The following is a 25,295-nucleotide window of genomic DNA, read 5'->3' as shown; positions in this document are numbered from 1 at the left end:
GGCTTCTCAGTTGCACATGACTGACCTAGACTGCTCATTTGTCACACGTGGGGCGCTCTACTCAACACGGTACTGTAAAACATGAAATATTCGCGGCACGAAATTTTCGCGAATTGGAGCCGACGGCCTTTTTCGCGGCAAGAAATTTTCGCGAATTGCCTCTTGCGTTCAATGCATATAATGTAGATAAGAAATTTTGCGTGCATTTTAATTTCGCGAATCTTGGCGCTCGCGAAATTCGCGAAATTAAAATGCACGCGAACATTTCTCGTTTTACAGTATACAGAGCAGTCACCCCCTAGTCTCCTTCGTCGTCGTTGTTGTTGTGTTTGAGGCGCGTCATTCACATTTGCGTCTTCATCTGTGTAATCTCATTCTTTTGCATAAAATAAATTTCTCAGAAAATGAACGAAATACTTCGCAATTATTTTTAGGCACGGGGATCTGTCTGCAGTCGTGCGTTTAGGGCAGACAAGTCCTGGTGCATGCTGGTGACAAACTCTGGTCAGCCCGGCTCATTACATTGAGTAGGCTTCTCAGTCGCGCACACTAACTTAGACCCCTCATTTGTTGCACTCGGGGTGCTCTGCCCAATGCATATGGTACACAAAGCGGACTCCTGAATGCAATATGTAAACATCAAAACAAATTACTTCACATATATGTTTCAATGAATAAACATATGATTTACAAATAATTCTAATTTTACATTGTATGTAATAAGCAAACATCCAGTTGTGCAATGTGCAAGTCTAAATTAGACAAAAACTTGAATACGTAAGTACCTGCATAAATCTATCAGGCTTAGGTCTTTTGGATATTAAAATCTTCTGGTTCTCTTCACCTATGAAATTAATGCCTCTAAATGGTTGTCATTTTCCGTGGATAATTTTTCTATGTGAGGTCTCCTAGTCTCCCCCCAGTCACCCTATGATATTAGATTTAACCTTGCCCTGCAACAGTAGAATCGAGTGTGGGTCACTGCATTCAAAGCTGTTGTCTCCTCATCAGTTTTGATTCTTATCCACGATAGGTGTGTTTGGGGATTGGAGGGCAATAGGATCCATGGTGGCTGAGAAAGTTCACTGAAAAATATGACAGCTAGTGTGCTACATGCAGCGAAGTTGACCTTGATACATACAATGTATACATGTGTGTTTTGGTACTCTCATGCGATGAACTTTATTTGCGCATGTGTGCACAAACCATTTCTACCATTTTTGACACATGCTTCTGTGAAGTAAACAACATTAGTGCCCTCATTGTAAAATTCTTAGGGAAGTGTGTGTCATTGTAAGTCCAGTGAGTGATGGTGCCCACTTCCCAAACGATGGCGTGCCCACTTTTTGTGCCTTTTTTTTTGGTTTTTTTTTTTTTGCGTTTTGCGCCCATATCCCACTCCGTGTTCTCTCTCCCTCCCTGCCTTTTTTTTTTTTCTCTTTGTCATTCTATTTTTTTAGTGGTTTGCTAATCAGGGAATTATATCAGACTGATGACATTTAGCATTTTCTGAGTGTATTTGGCTTTTGTTGGATGTACTCCCTTTGTGCATGCATGAAAAGTGGGTAATGATATTACTGAGAAATTCTCACTGTTCTCACTTCCTATGAGGGCATTCATTTCTACAAGGGCTATTGCGATTGTGCATACAGTGTCAGACAATTTGTCTTTCAAGGGATTACCACACTTTATATATATTTCATCTTTATTGTAGGGATGTCCTACCAAGAAAAACATTCTATGTCATACATTGTAGGAATTGTGTTTCAGTACTATTTTTCTGTGTGCTCTGATACTGTAAACATGTCAAGAAAAAAAAATAGAGTGTGAACCTCAAATCCATTTGTTCAATACTAGTGTTAGACTTGCTATATTCCAGTAGTGATATGATCAACGATTTAGCCTGCAAATATTGTTACCATCTAGAATAATTATGTACCTGGGTGTGCCAGTGTCAAGTCTTATCAGCAAAATATGGGAGTCTCTGACATTAGTGAGAATTCATTCAATAACTTCACAAAATCTATGCAAATTTGAGATAAAATTGCATAATTCCCATTAAACTGTGTTCTCCATTAATGTGTATCAGTGTGCTATATGGAGATGTGTTTTCCTTGATCATTGTATACATTACGTGAATGTTGACTTCAGAATGCAATAAAGAGATATTATATTTTGTGAAATGTTTCATCTTGTAGGTGTCATTTGATGAATATTGTCATTGTCCCTTTATACTTATTCATATGCACAAACGTGCATATCAGTCGAGACAAAGTTTGTAGAAAGCACATTGAAAAGAATGTACAATTCTGTGAGTGAGCTTTGATATGTATCAAAATATAGAAGCAAGATATTGCATAAGAGATTGTCATGCTGAGGATATATGAAAGTGGATGTGTGCAAAAGTGTGTGCAATAGTGTGTGTCTCTGTGTGTGCATGCGTGTGTCTGCTTGTACTAAATCTAGCAGGATTAGTTCAAGTAAGATCTCATCTCTGAAAAATTGTAGTAGTCTCCTAGAATTATCCCACACAAGTGATCAAATGCTTGACTGTGAATGGCATGTTTGATATATTCAGTCAAAATCTGATCAGCTTTCCGTGAATCAGATCATTTCCCCCATTAGTACAAAGATGAGTTCAACTTTTAAGTACGAATTAGTGGTGTAAATTTGTCTGAGAAATATGTTTCAACATGCAATACTTGCATAACATCCACAAAAAGAAAGAAAAAAGATACTTCAAGTCATTGAAAGAGAGGGTTCAGATTTTATTGCCCAAGTAAAGATTGTGCAGCAATGAACATTTGATGAGATAGTCATTGAATGAAAAAAAAATGTCATCACCAACTTAATCAACACAAGATGCAGACATAAATGCATTCAAATACAGTATACTAACACTGTACAGTTTCTTTGCCAGGACTGCAATATGCGAGAGGAGACCTGCTGCGAGATTTTACATTTCGGAAAAGCCTTGAACGGCCATGTGAATTGTGTGGGAGTGTGTGTATGTATGTGTCTATGTATCAATACAACTGTCTGTCTGTCTGTCTTGAGAACTGAGTACAAACCATATGCAATAATATCTATGAAGTGCATAATGTATAAGTATTAAAATAATAATGATAATAATAAAGTAATAATAATAATTGTGATGTTGGAATGAATCAGTCATAGGAAAACACACATGAGTGACATACCATGTATCGCCAACATGAAGAGCTGTATCTTGTACACACTTTAGGCCCATTTCATACGGGAAGGGATAACAAAATTCATCCATGAATACCTTTAGGACCATCAACACTGATTATGGACCTTTTTTGTATGTTATTTAATGGTACTAGAAGGGATAGGAGGGGGTCATGATTTTGTGTAAATTTTTGAGACAACATAATGCATTAAATTTTATAGAAATGACAACATGTACTGTAAGAAATGGAATTTTATATGGTCATAATTTATCGAAGTCCTAGTCAATCAAACCGGAAAAAATATACAAAATTTCAGCAGAGGAGCACATATATAAGCAGCCATTTCATAAGCGGCCAAAAATCAAGAATTCTCAATAACAGCCTTTGTTGCTCAAAAGTAATAGACGATGGTTTGGTGTACAGACATTTCATGTATGCAAATTTGTGCAGCTATCTTTTAGAATTTATTGAATCATCACGTAAAACATACATGCTGAACCAGCCTGTAGTCTCAATGAATACAGGAGCACTTGAATACCTGATTGAAAATTTGAAAGCCCTCTGCAGTATAAAAGTTCCACGATACAGCGCAAACATGCAAAAGTCGACATTGAAGATCCACAATTTTTGAACCTGCTACAATTTTATAGCTTCACTGATTGCAATCAGTAAGTATGTGTACCTGATGAAGGATGAAACAGTATCTTCCCACATCACTGTACAATGCAAATAGTTTCTCTTACAAATTGTCACTATTGTAATAAATGAACAATATTTACACTATATACAATGTACAATGCATTACATGCAAACTTATGAATTTCATATATACAATGAACATGTAGGCACATATTAAAATACATGTGATAGAAGAATGGAGTGTAGGGGCTAGACAAGGTTGTGGTCGATTTCCCAACAGCTTAACACAATTAATATTAAAGCTTCTAAAAATTTCAGCTGCGCTATAAATTGACTTTCTGTACACATATAACTACAATTCTGCACATGCTGATGCCACTTCTTTGGTCCCACAGTCAACTCGCTGACTGCACCTTAATCTGGTATAAAAATCTGTATCATAAATAACAGTACAGCACACTTGCAACAACAATCGTGGATGTTACTTTATTTTTTTGCAGGTTGTAAATTACAATCTTATGTGAAAGAAACAATAGTTTTACATCTCAAAACTGAACACATTTTCAAGTATGTTCTAATAGCGTCCATTTATAAAGTCATGCTTTGATTTTCCCAATACATTGAAAGAGTATGATTTTATTCACATTTAATTCACTTTGAAGTAAAAGTATTATCTTTTTTTTTTCATCAGATTTGTTTGAGCAAAAGACTGGATGAGTGAAAAAAGCATGTCAACACTACTGCGTCTCAGTTACATTTATTCATTTACACAAAAAGGTCAGTTTTTATGGTTGACATGACAGAAAATTTGTTTTACATATTCTAGACAAAGGAATAGATTTTTATAGCTTAGGTAGTATTAGAATGAAGTTAATCTCTATTGGTGCTAGGAATTAGATCTTTGGTCCATGACATTTGCACAATGCATTCACTATTTCATCCCCAGCACTGGGCTTGCCTAATCATACTGATCATACTTTGGTTTCCATGATTTTTTTTTTTTTTTCAAGCCACATTTAGCGTAGTACTGCAAATTTACATGAAGTTGGACCAAGAAATGCCTTGGAAGTGAAAGTATTTTGGGACGGATATTCACAGAATGGATACGACTAAGGCACTCAGTCATAGTCTCAGATATGTACAGTAACTTCGGAGTTGACTAACCATCATCAATTTCTTAACAAAATGTAATATGTCACAGATCTGAGGGAAATTTTACAATGCAAATGTGCTATCAGCAAGCAAATGGCAAGATAGATAAAAAGAAATACATTTAATCTCAGCTTTGATGATCTCAGAATCTCAGATGAAAGGAAGATTAGGTATGCTTTTCACCATGAAGATAATGTTTTGTCAATGAAATATAAAAACATCACGGACGGGTATGTCAGTTGAAAAAAAAAGTATTCAGGAAGAATCAATGACAAATATCTTTATCTGGAATGGTTAATTTTCGGACTGGAGTTCATAGCTGACGTCAAGTTCATCCGTAAAGTTTGTTTCTTTTGAAAAAAATTTCTGCAATGTACATATATTTTGAACGGATGATCAATTATTAAATCAATGCACATATTTTCTGAGCATATGTTCTTGCACAGCTTCATAACAGTGAAAATTCAAACATATTACAAATTTCAGCCAAAATCTGCTGTATGATGGTCAAAAACAGATTTTTCTATGGAATCTAAAAAAAAAATGTAATTCATCCCCCGCAATACATCATTATACCCCCATAATTCCCTCTAATCATGTGGTCAAATACTTTGAAGCTTGCAGAGGAATGTAATTTTCAAAGGGAAAGTTATCATGCTATATGGCTAGATAGGCCATGATGTCAACTCTGAGATTTGTACATTGTATCTCGACAGGACACTGTTCTTTGAAATACTCGATGACATTTGACCTCATACATGTGTAACATTTCAGAATTTATTACACGCTTTTACACAGCACTTGAATGAAGACCTCATACCAGGTGAGAAACAAGTTCCCAAATAAATCAACAATGACTTTCAATGGTCACATGTGGCAAGTTTTATATGCCTATCAAAGTCGACTATCTAATACATGTACTGTTATCACTCTGCAGCGGAGGGTATTTCATTTTGCACATGTGCCTTTTAAGTGTTGTGCCCTTTCTCGTGTTGCTAAATGTCTCAGAGTATAAACCAGACTGATAAAAATATTATGTCTGACAGTATCATTGTGCAGGCACTAATTATGCTACATTAATCTTGGCACAAGTCCAATAAGTTATAACATATACATGTATATTGTGAGTGCAAAAGCTTATTAAACATGATTTTCAATGAGTCATTGCACACAAAAGTAGATAGTTCATACCCGTATGAAGATCAACCATGTTACTGAATGAAGGAAATGAGTGACAAATTTCTGTTTAGAGACATGAAAAAATGAAAAAAAAAAGAAAAATGTGTTGCTCAAAAAGATTTCTGAACCAAAATCGTGCCTGATGAATATCATTGTGTTATTGGAAATTAATAAACATAATTCTGAATAACAGTCCATAGTTGCTTTTCATCTGACAGAAATGATACTTCATCTCACTGGAAAAAAAAACCAAACAAAAAACAAAAAACAAACCCACAATTCATTCATGTCATCCTGTACCATTATAAAAGCTATTCCAGTACAAACATTACTTCAACAACATGGCAATAGTACTGCGGCATGGCAGCTTACTGTTGCTGTTTAATCTTTTCACGCTCATCAGAGAATTGTTCATTGAAGCATAACTCTCTCCTAGGATGTAACCTTTTCATTCTGACTGCCGTTCTCCTCGTTTTCTCCTTCTTGCAATTTTCCTTCCTGCTCCGCCTTCTCCTTCTCCTCGGCTTCCTTCTTCTGGCGGATTTTCTCCTCCCACATCTTCTGCTCCTTGCGTTCCTGCATCGAGTTGAAGACGAGCTCAAGGGACTTTTGGAGTTGGATGTCCTTCACGGCATCAGTCCCTGGGAATAAATGGACATTTGCAAACAAAAAAAGAACAACATTCTTGTGAGGTTTGTCACAGATAGATATTAAAAACATCTGAGGTGAATCATGCAAACATTTTGAAGTTGTGTGATAGTTTTTGCAACTTCTGATCCGCCATAAACAATAAAGGGGATGCCAGAAGTATAAGTACACAGTAAAGTTGCAGTTCATTTTCCACACAGGTTGAATAACCTTGAAATGAATGACGATCGTTCCAGAATTGGATCTTTCCTGAATTCATCGACAAAAGCATTTTTAGCTACTCAATCTGAATTGATAATCAAGCCCTTTTCATTCACGATCAGTAAGTTCACTAAAGTACGCACTCATGCAGGGTTACTTTCGCAAAGAAATAAATGAATAATTTTAATATAAATACAAGGAGTCAGACAGAAAGGACAGACAATTAAAAGCTGGATACTAAGAAACTTGTGCAATGTGGCACCTCTTGCAAATCTACTCAAAGAACACTTCCAGTCATATGAATGACCACAGTCATAGAACAGAATAGAATGAATAGACGAGAGAATGGTAAAGTCCCTCTTCTATGGACATATTGAGTAGCAGCTGCCCTGGGAGGCCAAAGGCCCTGGGATGTCGAAGGTTAAAGAACTTACCTAGCATTTTTCTAGCCTCTTCTCCATCCACCAGGGGGTTCAGCCAGGTGGACTTGCGGACTTCCTTGGGCTGCAGCCCAGAGCCCCGGGGCACATAGATCATGAAGACGATCTCAGACACCTCCCTCTCTTTCAGCATCAGGTTTGGTTTGTTGAAGTCCTCTGTAGACATTCACACAAAAATGCAGTCTTCAAAACACCAGTAGGCCACTACACACACCAAACTTTGACATCAAGCTTTGATATGTTCTCTATGTACCTACGTTAGCTCATATGTTTTCCCATTTTTTTTTCTTCATATTTTCGCCTTTTTCCTTCAGTGGTTTCTCTGTCTTACATCTACACTTTGGCAATAATTGCTCATGTTTACATGCATTTTGTAAACATAATGAATCGGAAATAAAAATTGAATTGAATTGACTCTGTAACGTGCAAAAACTCTTTCATGTGCCAGTAAGAAACAAGTCCACTGAATCCATAAGAAGCAAAAATTAAAGAAGCAGCTGGCACTACAGATTGCACATTAATTAACTGTGGCCTATTAAATGATGTGGCCAATGCATGATTTACTCAAAACAGAGATTCTGACCATCTATCCCTCCTCCTTTTTTTCTTTTTTTTTCTTGTCCCTTTTCTTCTTTAGATTATTGTTAGGTGTTACTTTCATAATTACTACAACTACCATTTCTTGATACCAGAACTGCTTTTACTGATAGTTACAATGATTAGCAATATCAATGTTACACTATTTCTATGATGATGTGATGATAACACATTACTAAACATCAGTAACAGTATCTGAATGTGTTTTTAAACTGAATTTCTCAAATCACCATCATCAGTATTCTTTGATGGCATTACATTGTATATGCACAAATTGTAAATTGGCAGTTCATTCTACCATAACACCCAATGACTGGCCACCACTCTCTCCTTGACCAAACTCACTCTTGGTGGCTCCAAGGATGGAGTTGTTGATCTCCTTCTTGGAAGGGAAGTGGTCGCACTCCTTGAAGTAGGCCGGTAGATCCTTGGCCTCCATCTCTGTTTCAGGGTGGATCCTCTTGGCAAAGACGTACTCGTAGACTGAAAGAAAGGAAAGAATTTCATTGCTCTCATTTGTTACACACACTCTTCAGCCTATGTCCAAGCAGACATGTCATGAAACATCATTTATCTTTTACAGAATCTGCACATACATGTACTGTCGAGCAAGATATTTTTGCAACATGAATTTTTTACAAATTGGAGCCGATGGCCTTTTTTTGCAGCATGAAATTTTCACAAATTGCCACTGGCATTTAAATGCATATAGTGTCAACAAGAACTCTCACATCCATTTTAATTTTAAGAATTTTGACTCTTGCCAAAATTCAAAAAAATAAAATGCAAGTGAAAATTTCTGGTTTAATAGTAGTCGAAAGGGTAATAAAATGTTAACCAAAATGCCAGCGGAATAGAAAAAGCCTTTCTGACAGTGCATGTCCGATTTTTATTCACACAGCTAACAAAATAGTGCTACCATATCCCACACAACTTTCCGGAAGAAATAAAACCTTGCATTTATCGATATTCTTCTGTATTGCACACACACCAACTTTCATCCAACCAACGGTAACATGTTAAATCCTCCAGTTAAGCAAATGGGAGATTTTCCAACTTGTCATTTGTAACTACATGTTGTTAGAAGCTCAACGCTGGAAGTGATTGCCTGAATTTTCTCGCTAAAAATATTTTCATAGACCTTCACGACAGTTGTTTTACAATCACCTGCATCTACAGTTTCTGTAGATGAAATTGATACTAAAAATCTGAAACGGCGTGTGCACCTGGATTTTGCCATGCATAGAGGTACACAGTTGATTGAAGCAATGCAACAATTGATATGGTTTCTTGCTGACAGAGGGCACTGCTGTTGCTTCCCTTTAAGTGGCTTTAAGTAATTGCATTCCACAGCAGTTCAGCTGGAAGTTTAACATTTAAATTCCTATGGGAAGAGCTGTCATAGTGTGAATGGACTGAAGTCAGTACAATAAGTTTACAGTCGATGAATCTCTCTTACACTTCTTTTTATCCATGAACTCGTCCATCTCCCAGAGGTCAAGGTGAATCTTGGGTTTGCCCACACCATGCCACCTTGCTATCTTCTTCATTAGTGTGTAGTAGTACTTGATGAAGGACTTGAAGGATCCAGCATGGATGCGGCTCTACAGATATCAATGGTTTGGACGAAATCACATGTAGAGTTTCATGATGAAAGAATTAATGTGCACATATTGACATCATATGTTGCTAACTTGAAAAAAAAAAAGTTACCAAAGTTTATTTACTAACAGTAATACACACAAAATTTAGATCTTTATCAATCCTGCCAAAACTTTGATTTTGATGAATAGTACTTACACCTTGTATCTGAATTTATGCATTCTTTCCTGAATATTTAATGCATGCTAACAATTTTGGGCTAATTCTAGATGTACGTTTACACAATTTGCAATCAGCAGCAATCAAAGCTGATGGTCCTGCAAGCCGATTTATATTTACACGAGACTGTGTAAATGTCTTAAAACTATTTCTTCGCACAAACTCACAGATGCAGCGCATCATTGACAATATTTTTACTCAAGATGATCTAATCTATTGACTGCTTTCTCCAACATCTACAGTTGCATCACTCTTAAGCCTATATTCATCATATCTCCTACTGCCATCAAAAAACTACTTTACATTTCCTTTTTCTTTTGCAAAAAAAAAACAACAACAAAAACAACAACAGCACACCACTCACCTTTTCCTTCACCTTGGCCAGCATTCTCCTCACAATCATCCCTCTGACAAACCTGCAAAAATAAAGTACAAGCTTGATTTTAATCATCATGTGATAAAAACATGGCTGATATTTCTGGTAGCTTGCCATTTTCATATTCAAACATTCTATTGGCAGGTTCCCGGTATGGCACCAGCCTGTGTATTTTTCACTCTGAATATGCAGTCCTTTAAGTATCCTGAAATTAACATTATACATTCATGAAGGTACATTATTGTACATTTCATCATTAAAAGACAGGCTAAGAGAATGTGTGCATTCATTGTACATTATAGTTCATCACAGAATAAGTTCTTACCTCTGAATGCTGATTGCAGCCCTCTTCATTTCTGCCTTGGAAACACCTCTGGTCTGAGCATTGAACAATCTGGAAAAATTCAAGAAGTAAATTCTCATAAGCTAATCATAATTATACAAGTATCTTATTGTATCTATATGATAACGTCAACATTTCTTATTTGTACTTTTTCTACAACTGAGACAATAGCAATTAAATTCCTAATTTGCACTTACACAACAAGTGAAAAAATATCAAATAAAACACATGGTTCTAAGTTTTACATAAAAATGGAGGGAAAAGCAATGCCTGGTACTTGTAACATTCTAGCCATTGTAAATTATTGTGATTGTAATACCAACATCTTAACACAGTCTTGATTTGATTTGATTTGATTTTTTTTTTTTTTTTTTGGTCATAAACATGATCTTCTGTCAAAGGTGAATATGATAATGAACAAATAGGCCTTACCAAAGGCAGGTTAAGTGTCATGCTACTTAATAATATGTGCAAAGGAATATAGAGGAGAGAAAGGGAAGAGTCTGGAATGCTACATACTCATGGATGTCTACACTGGGGCCAATCCTCTTCAGTAGGGCCATCTGCCTTCTGTGCTCAGCTGCTTGCCTGTAGAGCAATAATGATTAGAACCAAGCAGACTTAGTGAGGAGTAGGAGCAAAAACTAGCAGAGGAAGGCAGTTGCCTGAAGAAGTCTGTGCATATATGCTAAAAAGTGATTATGTTGAATGTCAACATCTTATCGAGAAACTACACGTACATGTAAACACTTTAATTTATCCACACAATTAGATTACTAAAGTAGAGCTGATCTCAAGGTCAAATGAATCTTTCATGCGTATACAACAAAAGCAATTTTGAATATTTTGGTTCGTAATATCAGTCACTATATCACCACACTACTTATGTCACATATTACAAGATGGAATCACGCTGCTCATCACGTGATCATAACTTGTTAATTGATTGATGATAAAACTATTGCTACAACTTATAAAATGCCAGTTAAAAACAATGTACAGGTAATCCAAACTTACAGTATCCAGTTTACATGATGAAAAATGATTGTATATACAAGGTAGTTTTAATGCATCAGTTTTTAGCTTAACCCATATTGGGCCAACGCACCCGTGTAAACAAACACCCAAGTGGCCCAGCAGAGTTTGCACACACATGCCGACAGACAGACAACTCTCCAAACAATTGCTCTTCATTAGCAAGCAATGAAAAAAAAACATACCCACATTATATACCATTTGCAAGAGGAAAAAAAAATCTCTTTAATATGGTACATAACATGCTGCCATTCAATGCATAGTACAGTCATAGTACTCAGCGGAAGTGAATGACGTCGTTCATATGTCATTTTATTCACTACGGGATATTCCATATGTGGCCCCTGCGGCATTCGGACGAACTATGGAATATCCCGTAGATGGCCCAATATGGGTTAATAGCTAGGCCAGAAATGATAGCAATACTTGAGCATAGTCCCTAAAGATTAACAAAATACATCAATATCCCATCAGACCACACAGGAAGTTGCTCATGATATATGCAAATTTTGACCCCTGAACTCACTCTTGGAGCATCATGTTTCGCTTGGCCTGTCGCAGCTTCTCCTTGTTGAGTTTGTCCAGCATGTATTCCTTCTCCCAGTTCTTGAAGGTGACGTCGTCTCGCTTGTACAAGGCGATCTCTCTCTTCCACAGGTGCTCAAGGTACGCTCTGGTGAGAAAAAAACATGAAGGAAATTGGCTGGACACTACTCTTCATGGAATCCTAGTTTGTGTGGTATTCATCTTTTCTGCTATGCAGATCCTATCAAAAAAGAACAACAACAGCATGATGCTATTCCATCCAAAATCATGCAGACTCTCTGTAACAGAGGCACAGTGGTACTGACAAATTAAGAAATTTAAAAGACATGGTATGTGTGTTGAGAAGATGGCAGTCTGCTATGATGGAGGAGTGTCAACACCAACGTAGAGATCCCTAGTATTACATTCAACCCGACTCATTTTCAAAACATGACGAGTACCTGTACGATGCAATGTATACTCATTGAGGGCGCACACTGAGCACCAAAACATTATGGAAAAGCATTGTACAGAAAATGACTACTATCATGTTTCATGAACAAACACAGATCAATGCACAAAGAGTGTGAATATGTGGCTTTCATGCAAACAGTTTCTCTTCTCCCAGAGGAAATTGGCAAATCATTCATTAACAATATTAAGCAAGATGTGAAAGGTGGTATTGCATATTAGGTAGAATATAGAGAGGAAGCTTACGCAGGACATTTGAAAAAAGTATTATAGACTGGTGGAGGTACATCACTTTATATATCTAACCATTCATTTAAAAAAAAAAGTGTAATAGATTGGTGAAGGTACATCATGGTATATATCTGACCATTCATATTTGAAAAAGTATTTAATAGATTGGTGGAGGTACATCATGATATAATCTAACCTTTCTATTTGAAAAAGTATGATAGATTGGTGGAGGTACATCATGGTATATATCTAACAATTCATATTTGAAAAATGTATTGATAGATTGGTGGAGGAACATAATTCATTCATATCTAAGAAAGTGCGATAGATTATTAGAAGAATATATCACATATCTCACCTCTCTGTTTCAAATGCTTCCCTCTCCCTTTTCTCCTGCCTTGCCTTCTCAGCCTTACTCAGTCTCTTCTTGGTATCCCTGGAAGACGTCTTATTGAAGAGTTTTTGGATGTCCACAGATGACTTGGCTTCCTGTTGCTTCTGGTAATACTCATATTCAGCACTCTGTGAAATAAAATTCAGGGTTCTCTGTATTGTCATTTTTTGTTTTTTCTTAATTTCCTCTATCCATTATGTCATTGACACAACAAAGTAGATATAGGTAGCATAGTGGCAATAAAATGATGAAGGCGGTGCATACAGACACACAAACTCATGCACACACACACATCCACGTGTAGCTTATAGCGCAGTATAGTCATATTACTGTATATGCCAAATATTCACCAAGTCTAAATTTTCATGAATCGGGGTTTCTCGACGAATTTGCAAGCGGTTAAATTCACGATGGTGAAATATGGTACAGAATGGAGAAATGTATACGTGCACATCATATCCATATCGGGATCAGAGTCAATATTTGCGTGTGTCTTCGAATTCACGAACAGCACCTGACTTGCAGAGTTTGCGACAATTAAAACCTTGTGAATATTTGGTATATCCAGTACTCTCTTGGTCTCCTCTTCTCTCTCTCTCTCTCTCACACATAAACACACTTCAGTGCAGCATATATAACTATCTATCTATCTCGCTCACCCCCCCCCCCTCTCTCTCACACAAACACACCAGTAAGCTTATCGAGCAGTACCGTATGTCCCAAAAAAAATTACAACAGGACCCTCTGCAATGATATCTTTAAAGATAGAGAATCAATCTAAATACAAATTCAGAGTATGAAACTATAACTCATTGCCCACAACTTACAGAAAACCCCATTCGATTTTCTTCTGTGGTCAAAGAGAAACGAGGAATTTTGTAGAAGATGTCGGGAATCTCTTCCCTCCAAGTTCTGCCTATAGTATTCACACACAAGAGCATCGAAGTGTTAAAATTGGAAGAATCAGACTCATGACATGCTTTATAACATTCTACATTTCTCTGTGACCGCTTAACCAAATTGAATGGGGTTTTCTGCAAAATACAGCTAAGATGTCTTATTTTAAGACCCTGAAGTGGCATTTAGACAGGTCAATCATATTGGGTGTTATCAATTCGAAAATCTGATTGTAATTTTTTTGAGGACATACTGTATACTGATATTTTTCTCTCTTCCAGTGGCTCCTTAGATCTTTCTCTCTTTCTTTCAAACACAAACATGCACACACATACACACACACATGCAAATTGATATAACCATAAACCAACTCAGAAGTTGTTTGTTGTTGAGAGGCAGTGTAAGACTGTGACCAGCAAATCTTATCAAATCGCACTAATTGATACTTGTGTTTGATTTATAATCTTTCAAGAATGCAGTGGAATATGCTTGACTGGAACTGACCAAAAGTCAACACTGTGCTGTGATGCTATACTCACAGGATTTGAATGTCCAAACTCAGGTACAGGTCGCCCCTCCCACATTGTACCCTTCTGCCTTCCACTGGGAGAGACAGGTCGGCTGAATCGGGGAGATGTTGGTCTGTAACAACAACAACAACAAATATATGAAGTAAACATTTAAATTATTTTCAGATGTCTTTCATAGCACACTGGAGCTGAAGAACAGTGATGGACAAGGTTTGTGAGATCCATTACAAATAAGAGGATTGCCATGTGTGTATCATTCAGATAAATGTTGTGTTCATTATTGTGAAAGGAGTTCTGGGCCCAGTTATAATTTATTACATGCCCTACTTGATTTCTATGGTAAGTCTATGGCATCCTGTGTGGTAAGGAAATTTTTAATTGACTGTGTATCTTTTGATAAAACAGGGCCCAGATTTCATTGCACATTGAATTCACACTGTTATAATATATCACAACTTGATATGTGAAGGCTGTTTCAACGTCTTTTACATCCAAAAGTCACTCATGATTAAATCTACAACTGCCATAATCTGGTGTACACAAACAATTCTCCGCATTTACAAACTGCCCACGTAGATTAATGCCAACCTGGAAGTTCCCAATGATGCCTTTCACATATTTCCTTACATAATTCGAACGAAGTATCCTCCTGTTTTCCTTTGTAAAGAGTTTCATTCTCACCTTGGTGATGTGGGCCTGGAGGGGGACACACTCAGTCTAGGTGAGGGAGACCGGCCAGACGGCCTCGCCCTTCTAGCTGATGCAGGCCTCACACTCCCGCCAGAATTTGTGGGCAGACCCAGCCTGGGTGCAGGACCAACCCCTGTCCGCTGTCCCGGAGCAGAGCTTGGTCGCCTCCCAGGAACTTCCAGCATGGCGGGATGGTCGGTCGATGGAGCGGTGGTGATGGTGATCGACGGGGAGGCAGCCCCGGAGGAGAAGCCCGTGGCATCGCCGCTGCGAGAAAAGTCGAGCTCGCTATCCGGGGTGCAGATGGATGTGCCCGCTCCATCGTCATCAATGATGCCCAAATCGTCATAGTTATCGGTGATTGCAGAAACCTGAATATAGGAGGAATGAAGGCAGGTCAGTCACATAATGATGAGTGCTGACTTCATGTTTCTCTGTCACACATAATTTTAATATCAACAAAACATTTTCACTGTTAGAAGCAACAGTATGGTTTCAGTTTCAACATCTACATTTATCTTGTGAAAACCTTGTTCAATTTTGCTAGATTGCTACTATTTATTCCCAGCTGGAAATTGTTGCCTGGAAAACAGTGAACAAAGATGAAAAAAAAAAAATCATGCCAAGTCAAAGGAAGCTATAACCATTAGGATGTCAGGAACTTATCCTGGGGTATCTAGACATTTGTCCAGTGCTCTCATAAATTCCATTTGCATTCATAATCAATTGTTTACTTGCCTATAAATGTGGTTCTGTTTACACTAGCTGGTTACCAAGTTTTTCTCCCTTCATAATGCTGCCCGTCAATGATGAGATTACAAACATTCTAGCCTAAATAAACTGGTTGAAAATTACACTAATTCACAAGATGTGATGTAAATTTATGTGCTACATATCTAACCAAGAAATAGATACATCAAAATAGCCCCAGGTATAGAAGTGAACAATACCTTACACACATTCCGTGTACAATGCCAGAACATACAAGCATTCATGAATGTTGGTGGCACAGAGTGTACAGTGTTAAAAAGCATTGCAAGCCATTAACCCGTTGAGGAGGGGCTAATTTTGCTACAACACACATTTCCCATAGAACCCTGCCCGAGTATACTCAGGACTCGCCCTCAACAGGTTAAGTTGAAGCAATGATACTCATAAGTGCTAGCCATTCTGTGCTACCATAGACCTGTGCTCTTGAAAGTCCCATAAAGCGCAGCAAAAAAAAAAAAAAAAAAAAAATGCACGACAGGATTAGGCCTATTACCTCTGCATCCTCTGAAGTAATGGTTAGTCTGCTCTCTGACATGAGTCCAGGGCTGCCATGTCCACTTGCATCGGCGTCACCAACAGCAACAGATTCCACCTTCATTGAGAAGTCGGCATCTCCTCTGCTCGACGCTGAACCTTGCCGAGATGATGCGGCTTTTGAGCGGGCGGACTTTGGTCTTGTCGGGGGAGATGGTGAAGGACTCGGAGTCCGACTACCAGCCCTAGACCCTGGAGGTAAGAAAGGTGACAAAGAAATGATATGAGGATTGTACGAGAATATATATATAAATCTTGACATATGAGTGCCTGATGTAAGCAATGTTTTCTTGATGCAGATACAAACTCAACAGCACAGACAATTTCACTCTACATCCTCCAATAGGACAGGAAATCAAGTTGCATAAATTGAAAAACAGCCTGCAGTGATTACTGTAAAACGAGAAATGTTCGCGTGCATTTTAATTTCGCGAATTTCGCGACCGCCAAGATTCGCGAAATTAAAATGCACGCGAAATTTCTTATCTACATTATATGCATTGAACGCAAGAGGCAATTCGCGAAAATTTCTTGCCGCGAAAAAGGCCGTCGGCTCCAATTCGCGAAAATTTCGTGCCACGAATATATCATGTTTTACAGTAATCTTTTTTGTTTCATGAATGGGGCACTCTCCCAGACAGCTTGACACTGGTGTATGCTCAGCAAAAGATACACCTTGTTAAAGTATCTGGACTCTATTTTTTTCTTTTTTTCTTTTTTGCATGTTGATCACTATGTCAGCAAAACACACTCAAAAAAAAACAAAAAAAAACCATGTTTAGATCTCCTTTCCATCTTTTGGCACTAATACAAAGTGGGTAGTTTGAATAAGTTCATTAATGGACCAGGAGACATGCATTTTGAAGGTGAAAATGCTTCTGTGATCATTGTTTTTTTTTTTTCTAAAACTGACCATATATTGTAGATTAGTCTTACAACTGCAGTTCCAAGCTACCTCTACAGAAGAAAGGCACAAAAAACAAATCATACCAGCTGATGAACATATTTCAACACAGCTTAAATTGGCTATCTGACAATACAAAACCTTCACAAAGAACATTCGTTATAACCATGTAGATAGACAAACTTTTCTATTGTCAACCTGCATGTCAGAATGAACTCTTTCAAATGGTCAGTAAGGGCTACAACATACCTCCTGGAGATGCCCCTATGTTGGGCGACAAGTGACCACCCACAGATCGAGGGGAGGGTGTACGAGATGCACTCCTCGGTGATGGCGATGAGGACCTGGACAGCCTCGGACATGGCGTGGGCGACGGAGAAAGGCGTGGTGAAGCTCCCCCTCCTGACCGAGGAGTGGCAGGCCTGCTGTTTTGGGGGCTGGTCCGGGGAGTGAGAGGCTTGCTGCTGACTGCAGGCATCATCAGCAGGTACTCAGGCACATCCCTTGGATGCTGGGCGTGGTGCTGAGGGTCAGCCTCGTGTGTAAGCAGGTCCCTATGTTCACTCAACAGCCTCATATAAGCTGCGATACAGATCACACAAGAATCCTCATGAATATAGATACTTAATAATTCTTATGACAGAATACACACTCACACTCTATTGAATTTATAAAGTCATCTGGACAGCTGAGGTCATAACTTTTAACTTTAATGATCGCAGTCAAGCTGAGCTCTAACAAAGCCAACACTAATTGAAAACAACTGAACATTCACAATCCATTGAAGAGACCAACAGATATCACTTGAACAGTAGACATAAAGGAATATTAGGAACACGTGTTCTGACAACTGAAACTACTGAAATGTCACAATTTTCAAATTCTCTATGATACATTTGACAAGATTTACAAAACTATTTCACATCCACAATAACATCAACAACAATATGAAACCAAATACTAATCCACAACTGAAATGATACATGTAGTGATGGACACAAGTGCAATGGTCATAGTTACCAGTAGGCGTGTTATTTTGTGACCTGACATGTGTCTGCTTGGAGCCAGGGACTCCATGCTGCACATCCAACTCAAGCGATACAACTTTCGCCCTGGGAGTGAGCGGGCCCTGATGCTGAGAGGTGGGCGTGTGCTGTGGGCTGTTGCTGTTGTCATGGTGATGATGATGATGTGGATGATTCTTCTCATACGTTTCCACGGGGACAAACGAGTGGGAGTCATCGGGAGGAACAGCATGCATGGATGGTGATGATGAAGATGGGGAACTATCTATGGCCTTGGCCCTGAAAGTGTGCTGGCTTGATGGTAGCACTGAAGGATGTAAAGTGGATAGACAGATGGGTGGATGGACAGATGAACATGAAACAGATGCACGTACAAAGTCAAGACTGAATATGGACACATCAAAGCAATGACTAAGCAACAGGCTTGCACAATAACGATGAACATGCACACATTTTCTGAGTGAAAGCAGTATTTGAGAGCCATGATCTACAAAATGTTTTTTTTTTTTTTTGGAAGGAAGTGGACTCACTTAACATGTTGTACTTTCATGGAATCTGCTAAGAAAATCATGAAGTAAAAGGTGCTCTAAAACACACTTTGACAAATTATAAACTTGCAGCATGAACTACATCATTCATGAGCAGCCATACCTACACAAACTGCCCTTCTTGACAAATTTTTGCCTTTGTTATTCTACCCTCGAATATTTCAAAAATGAGGCACATCAAAGCAAGATCATAGCAAATTGTACACAAACATTGCAGACAACATATCTCCATTATGTACATGTACATGATGAATGCTCTGTATAAGTGTGGAAAATTATTTCATTGAGTGTTATCCTTCTCCTTTCATCACACAGTCAAACATGAATTTGAATTTCAAACTTTGGCTTCAGTGCAGTTTGCAGTGAGCTTGAGTCGAGTTAAACCAGTCAGCACATACATGTAAAACAGGTGAAGTTTTCAGTGTGCAATGTTGCAGGAATACATGCTGTACGTGTATATGTACAACATGAGTATTGATTCATGCAACCCAGTTCAATTTCCAATGACACAATTTCTTTCACATTTTTTATACAGACAGCCCCTTTTGCTGACACAACTGATTACACACACAATGAAAAAATAGAATTACTTTTTTTTAAAAGCCATGGAGGAAAATATCACCATTCCCCTTCCACACTGAGAAAACAGAATATCTTTAAATACAAGGTCTCAGTTCAATGCATTTAATGTATCAACTAGTGTTTAAGGCTTGTGGAGTTAGAGGATTACTATGTTACAGTGTATCTGGGATCACTACAAAGTCATCACAACATGATAAAGTAAAGAGACAGGTGAATTTGAAGTATTGATGAGAAACAAATGAATAAATGCATTAGAATGTGTCAGCTATGGCCATTAGTAATTTCGTTGGGTGAATTCAAAAACTACACGAATGCTCTAAGGTATATACATAAAAAGAAAAAGATTTCATTCATCACTTCATGCAAAGAACAGCAAGTATTTGTCAAACAAAAAAAAAAATATGAAAGGTCAGAGTCAGTCAAACTAAGATGAAATTATTAGATCAGGATTTGGCTATGAATCGCTGAGAGGTTCTGAAGACTACAAGGGAAAAGTTAACTCCCACACTGCAAACCAATCATTTTAAGCTTGGCAGAAAATACCACATGCAATCCTAAAAAGTGTTGTAATGCCCTGTCTTATTGGCAGGTCATAAATATATAAATTTGAAAATGTTTCTGTGCTCAAAAGAAGGTTGTGTAAAGAGTAAAGGCAATGCAATCTCAGTTTTAAAACATGAAAATGATGCCAAATCTTGATGCACTGCAGATTTATTAGGTTTCTCTGAATTGTACAATTCAGAGATGCTCGCAAATGCAAATTCCATTCAAGGCTTTCTTACAAAATCTTGGAAATCTTCACAACATTGCAAACAGTACCGAAGCTGATGGAATCGGTTCCGATTTCTGGTTTCATACTTGCTTTCATCGCATGGAGTCACGAACAAAAGACAACCTGGCACAGATCTTCCTGGCTTCTCTCGTATTTATTGGGCCCACTTCTGGTTTCCATGATTTCATCTGCTTCACAGTAAACACTACAAAGTTCATAATTGGGGACTAAATTGCCCCAAAAAGGGGTTGTTTCCTACACTACAAAGTCTCAGCCTTCCTTTGCTCCTGTGTCGATTTGAACTGGTTGTACCAGAAACAGCAACCAACGACATTATCACCCAATCACTTGAATAAGTGGAAAATTATACAAAATTAGAGCCATGCTCAGCCATACACTGCATAATCAATCACATCCTAATTCTCAAAAGTACAATGTACCATGATACACACTATGGTATTGTAATAGCTTTGACTGTTTCTGTGGTAGACCAGTCAGCTACAACTAACATGAGAATTTTAAGAACACTTCAAGTTTCCTACAGTGACTACACTTTGTAATTCCTTTTTTTCCCCTGTCTTTTAGAATTATGTCATCAAAATCAACTCATTTTAACACATCTTGATAAACTGCAATGAACATAATATGTTATCACCTAACTCAGGATTTTGGCCTGTTTAACACTGCCCCTAAAGAAGTTACATTATCAGGAAGACTATGAATACCCTGTCACCTTCAGCCTAAGTACACAAATGCGTGATACAAATTGTACTTTAAAAAAAAAAATGGTGAGAAATTGGATAGAACTTTAACAATAAGAAACAATCTTAGCATGGCTGTGAAATCAGGAAACAGCCTTTGAACTTCAGCTCTGCTACAAGGTAATATCTTAAAGGGTGTGGTATATCACTTACATGGAATCTCGCTTTGATTTTCACTCTCTTTCACTTACAGATTGTTCATGTATACATTGTACCTTGTGCACTAAAATGCATTTTACACATTTTGATGAGGAAAATTCTGTATAACTTACTGAGTCACGATTATTGGAAGCCCATTTTTAAACATTTTGAATTAGAACATAATCCTGAAAATACATATCATGTCTTAGAAAGTACTGTAACTACAGTGATTGTCATGCACAGAGTTCTACAATTTACAGAAACTATTCCACTCAAATATTCACTTACGTGTAAAGGGTATGATACAATATTATACACAAACTTCACAGAGCTCTTGTGACACTATATATCAAAAACAAAAGAAAACAAAACAAAACCATGAAATTTATAAAAGTATGGATGCTTCCATCGACCAACTCTTTTATCAAACCCCTTTGCAAAAGATGATAATTGTCAATGCTTCTATGTTTGTTGTAATTAGGGACTCCAAATTTGATACATACTTCACATTGAACAACATTTCAGCACATTCCATCTGCTTGTAGGCATTCAATAAAATATAATTCTAAGTCCTGTCTATTTGTTTGTCTTTTGTTTCCCTCAAGCTGTTGCCAAAATAGAGACATGAAATAAAAAATGCAAAGAAATTAAATTGAGTATCATAGGTACTAACAGCGAGAATTGCTATGAACGACATTGTTATCAAAGCATACAGTGTACTATTGTGTATGCACACCATTGCTGACTGAAATGCAGTGCATATTCCCTTGAAGAAGACTTTTACACATAAACGAAGGCTTATTGCTTTCACCTCTCAGAAACACAATTACTATGGCATGAGAAGAATACAGACTTCCACTGCCAAAGTAAATTTTCTTTGGTTTTTCTAGGGAAGAGTTCCCACAAATTGTGATAGAATAAATGCAATATTCATTTTATGAAATGAATACACAGCAATGAGTCAGGTCATATTAAATGTGATAAATCTGTCACTTGTGGTATTTAAATACAAAGGCATACACAGAAAATGAGATGTTAACATGAATGGGCAGATTTCTACAGGTGTACAAATGTCATGGGCACGTAGTTGTTCATCAAATGTAAGATCAACTCATGCATGTATACAGATGGACAAATTTGTGACAAGCAACCAATGACAAACAAACATGTGCACAAACCAGCCACATATTCAGTAAAACATTCATGCAGAATAAAAAGTGGGGTAAATAAATTCACAACTGACTCATGATATATGGATGCACACACTGTTACATAATTCTGGACGATCCCACTGGGAAATGTACATGATTTCCCACACCAAACAATTCACTTCAGGGATGAAGACAATTTGATTTTGAATGACTATTTTTAGTACAATAACCAGAATTAACAGGAAAAACTACAACATCGCTGTTACCTTTAAAACATGTGACATTTCCCAGAACTGTTGCTATCATTTTCAGCACGCATAATGTGAAACTAACCTTAAATGTCACTGTGAATGGCATTTATATAATGTAAGTGCCTGAAATGAAGTTGCACCATCTGGCATAGCTCTAGGGATAATACTTCTGGTATCATATCCTATACCCAATGATTTGAATATTTTGTGCGGACTTACATGTAGCTATATATCCCCTTAAAATTGATTTGAATGAAATATTTTTGTTTACAGATTTTCCTCCAACTTGAAATTTTAACAGTATGATTGTGACTGTAATTTTGGAATTTCCAGAGGGTAAAATTTAGATTAAAATATTAACAAATGACACAAGCACACTGAATCAAATTTCCCTTGCAGTTGATTAATGATAACGAAGCAAACGAGTAAATGTTTTGATTTGTATATGGACTGCTGCATCCCTCTACACCAATGCCGATCCACTCTGATCTCTGATCATATGCCGATCCACTCTGATCTTCATCCAAATGCTGACTAATATCACAGCTTCCATAGAAAACAACTCTATCTTTGGGATAAATCTCCTACCAAACTCTTTAGAAATGGAAAGAGCATGCCACCAATGGAAATTAACTTCAGAGATATTAGTACTTTATAACACCATTAAAATAAACTAATCATTTTTTCCATCTCTAAAGTAGATTCATACATATATATACAGTAAGAAGAGCTATGAAGACAAGTAACATTTTGTATGAGGTAACATACTGTTTGACATGAACAATGAGTGGCTGTTCTCATGAAGACATTTTGAATGAATACTGGTAGAGCCATGATGTGATGAAGACGAGTTGTCCAGTAAAAGTAACTCATTTGGTAAAGATGATAGCCTAAGTGCATGTTGTAATTTCTCCAAGAAAATGATTCATAATATGATGAAATGGAGTCATTTTAGGAGTTTCGATGAATTTCTGGAATTACTTTGTGAGTGGTGATGGCTGTTAATCATGCGTAACTTCTTCACTTGTATCAGTGTTAGTGTGTTTGGTTATATCTGTATCTACATCTATGTGTGACACGTCTTCAGTTGTATCATTCTGAATAGATGTAATTTCAAGGGTACCTTTTTCACTCTCAGTCTCAGATTGCACGTCTCCTCTGTCCTCCGCCTCAGCATCTTCCTGTCCTGGTCCCTGAGTGATCCCTTCTGAATCACCACGCTCCAATTGTGTCTCCACATCTTCAGCTGGACTCTGTTCCACCACCCCCTGGTCCTTGTTCTCTACCTCTTCCCCCTCAACTCCGGGGGTTGTATCACCACCGCTGGCATCCTCCTCTCCGCGGTTTGGAGTGGACGCATCACCAGCTGATCTAGGAGTGTCTCCTGTTTCACTTCCAGGGAGATTCTCCACACTGCTTGACCCTACTCTGTCGTTCTCATTAGTACCAGCTTCAGCCTGTGCATTTCCATCCTCTCCGGTACGTGGTTCCTGTTCAACAGGAGGTGCTGTCGCGATCAGATCCTCTAGTCCCTCTGGGGCTCCCTCGTGCCCAATCACACCATGGTCAATACTGCCCTTGGTCCTGGGGGTGTCCTCTGGGCTCAGGGTCTGGTCAGTCAGGTCCGCCAGGTCCACGTCGGACATGCTCCCGAAGCTGCGCTCGCTGGGGGCCATCATGGTGGAGGAGTTGTCCCCGCCCTGGTGGGATGAGGCTCCCCCGTCCACGGTGGTGGGCTCCCCTGTCGAGCTCTCCCCCATCACCCAGCCCTGCGCTGGGATGGGGCTTGGGTAGGAGCTCTCTCGGGACTGACTGCGTAGGGAGTCCTTGGGCATCAGGCTCTCTGTGCTTTGGTTTGGAGCTTTGCTTCTGTAAGGGACAAAAGTATGCAGGGACATGGCCATCAGGTATCATTAACCAACAAATTTTTCCTCTTAAATTCTGGTGCAATCAGAGGAACACAGCAGACACACACACACACCTAAAAAGTCCAACAAAGTCTCCAATGCATACCATACAACACTGCACCTAAATTTAAATTCACTCGCTTACTTTCTGAAGACATTATACTGTAAAACGAGGAATGTTCGTGTGCATTTTAATTTCGCGAATTTCATGAGTGCCAAGATTCGCAAATTAAAATGCACGCGAAATTTCTTGTCTACACTATATGCATTGAACGCCAGTGGCAATTCGCGAAAATTTCATGCCACGAAAAAGGCCATCGGCTCCAATTCGCGAAAATTTTGTGCCGCAAATATATCATGTTTTACCCAATTTCTCAGGTAAATCTACATTGCAAATTTGACAGGTGCATATATTGTAGATACACTCATGTACAGCTTCCATTTTTTATGATTGAGAAAAAATTGTAGTTTATCTTCCCAGGGGAAAAGTAGACAATTCATTTAACTCTGTGGTACACGAGAATACAAAACGTTGTAGGTACACTAAAAGTCTTGCTGATTTTGTTTCATGTACAGTTGTACATG

At 38.0% G+C, this 25,295-nt stretch overlaps 1 protein-coding gene across 1 annotated transcript in view; it reads right to left on the bottom strand.

Moving 5' to 3' along the window:
• Window positions 1–6,443: 6,443 nt before the first annotated feature.
• LOC140235402 (uncharacterized) overlaps window positions 6,444–25,295 on the bottom strand; it is a 36,916-nt gene continuing 18,064 nt past the window's right edge. The window contains exons 19-33 of the mRNA XM_072315428.1: window positions 23,927–24,672; window positions 18,593–18,904; window positions 17,822–18,154; window positions 16,628–16,860; window positions 15,355–15,734; window positions 14,683–14,785; window positions 13,211–13,374; window positions 12,152–12,298; window positions 11,110–11,178; window positions 10,573–10,641; window positions 10,236–10,287; window positions 9,510–9,654; window positions 8,396–8,533; window positions 7,448–7,609; window positions 6,444–6,805 (exon numbers count right to left, since the gene is read on the bottom strand). Of these exons, the coding sequence (XP_072171529.1) occupies window positions 6,597–6,805; window positions 7,448–7,609; window positions 8,396–8,533; window positions 9,510–9,654; window positions 10,236–10,287; window positions 10,573–10,641; window positions 11,110–11,178; window positions 12,152–12,298; window positions 13,211–13,374; window positions 14,683–14,785; window positions 15,355–15,734; window positions 16,628–16,860; window positions 17,822–18,154; window positions 18,593–18,904; window positions 23,927–24,672 (3,262 nt within the window). The 3' untranslated portion in view covers window positions 6,444–6,596. The remainder of the gene's footprint in view (window positions 6,806–7,447; window positions 7,610–8,395; window positions 8,534–9,509; window positions 9,655–10,235; window positions 10,288–10,572; window positions 10,642–11,109; window positions 11,179–12,151; window positions 12,299–13,210; window positions 13,375–14,682; window positions 14,786–15,354; window positions 15,735–16,627; window positions 16,861–17,821; window positions 18,155–18,592; window positions 18,905–23,926; window positions 24,673–25,295) is intronic.

This window comes from Diadema setosum, chromosome 11, assembly GCF_964275005.1.
Source record: "Diadema setosum chromosome 11, eeDiaSeto1, whole genome shotgun sequence".
In the NCBI taxonomy this organism is placed as follows: Eukaryota; Metazoa; Echinodermata; class Echinoidea; order Diadematoida; family Diadematidae; genus Diadema; species Diadema setosum.
The sequence above is the reverse complement of the archived record's forward strand: the minus strand, read 5'-3'. Positions and strand labels throughout refer to the sequence as shown.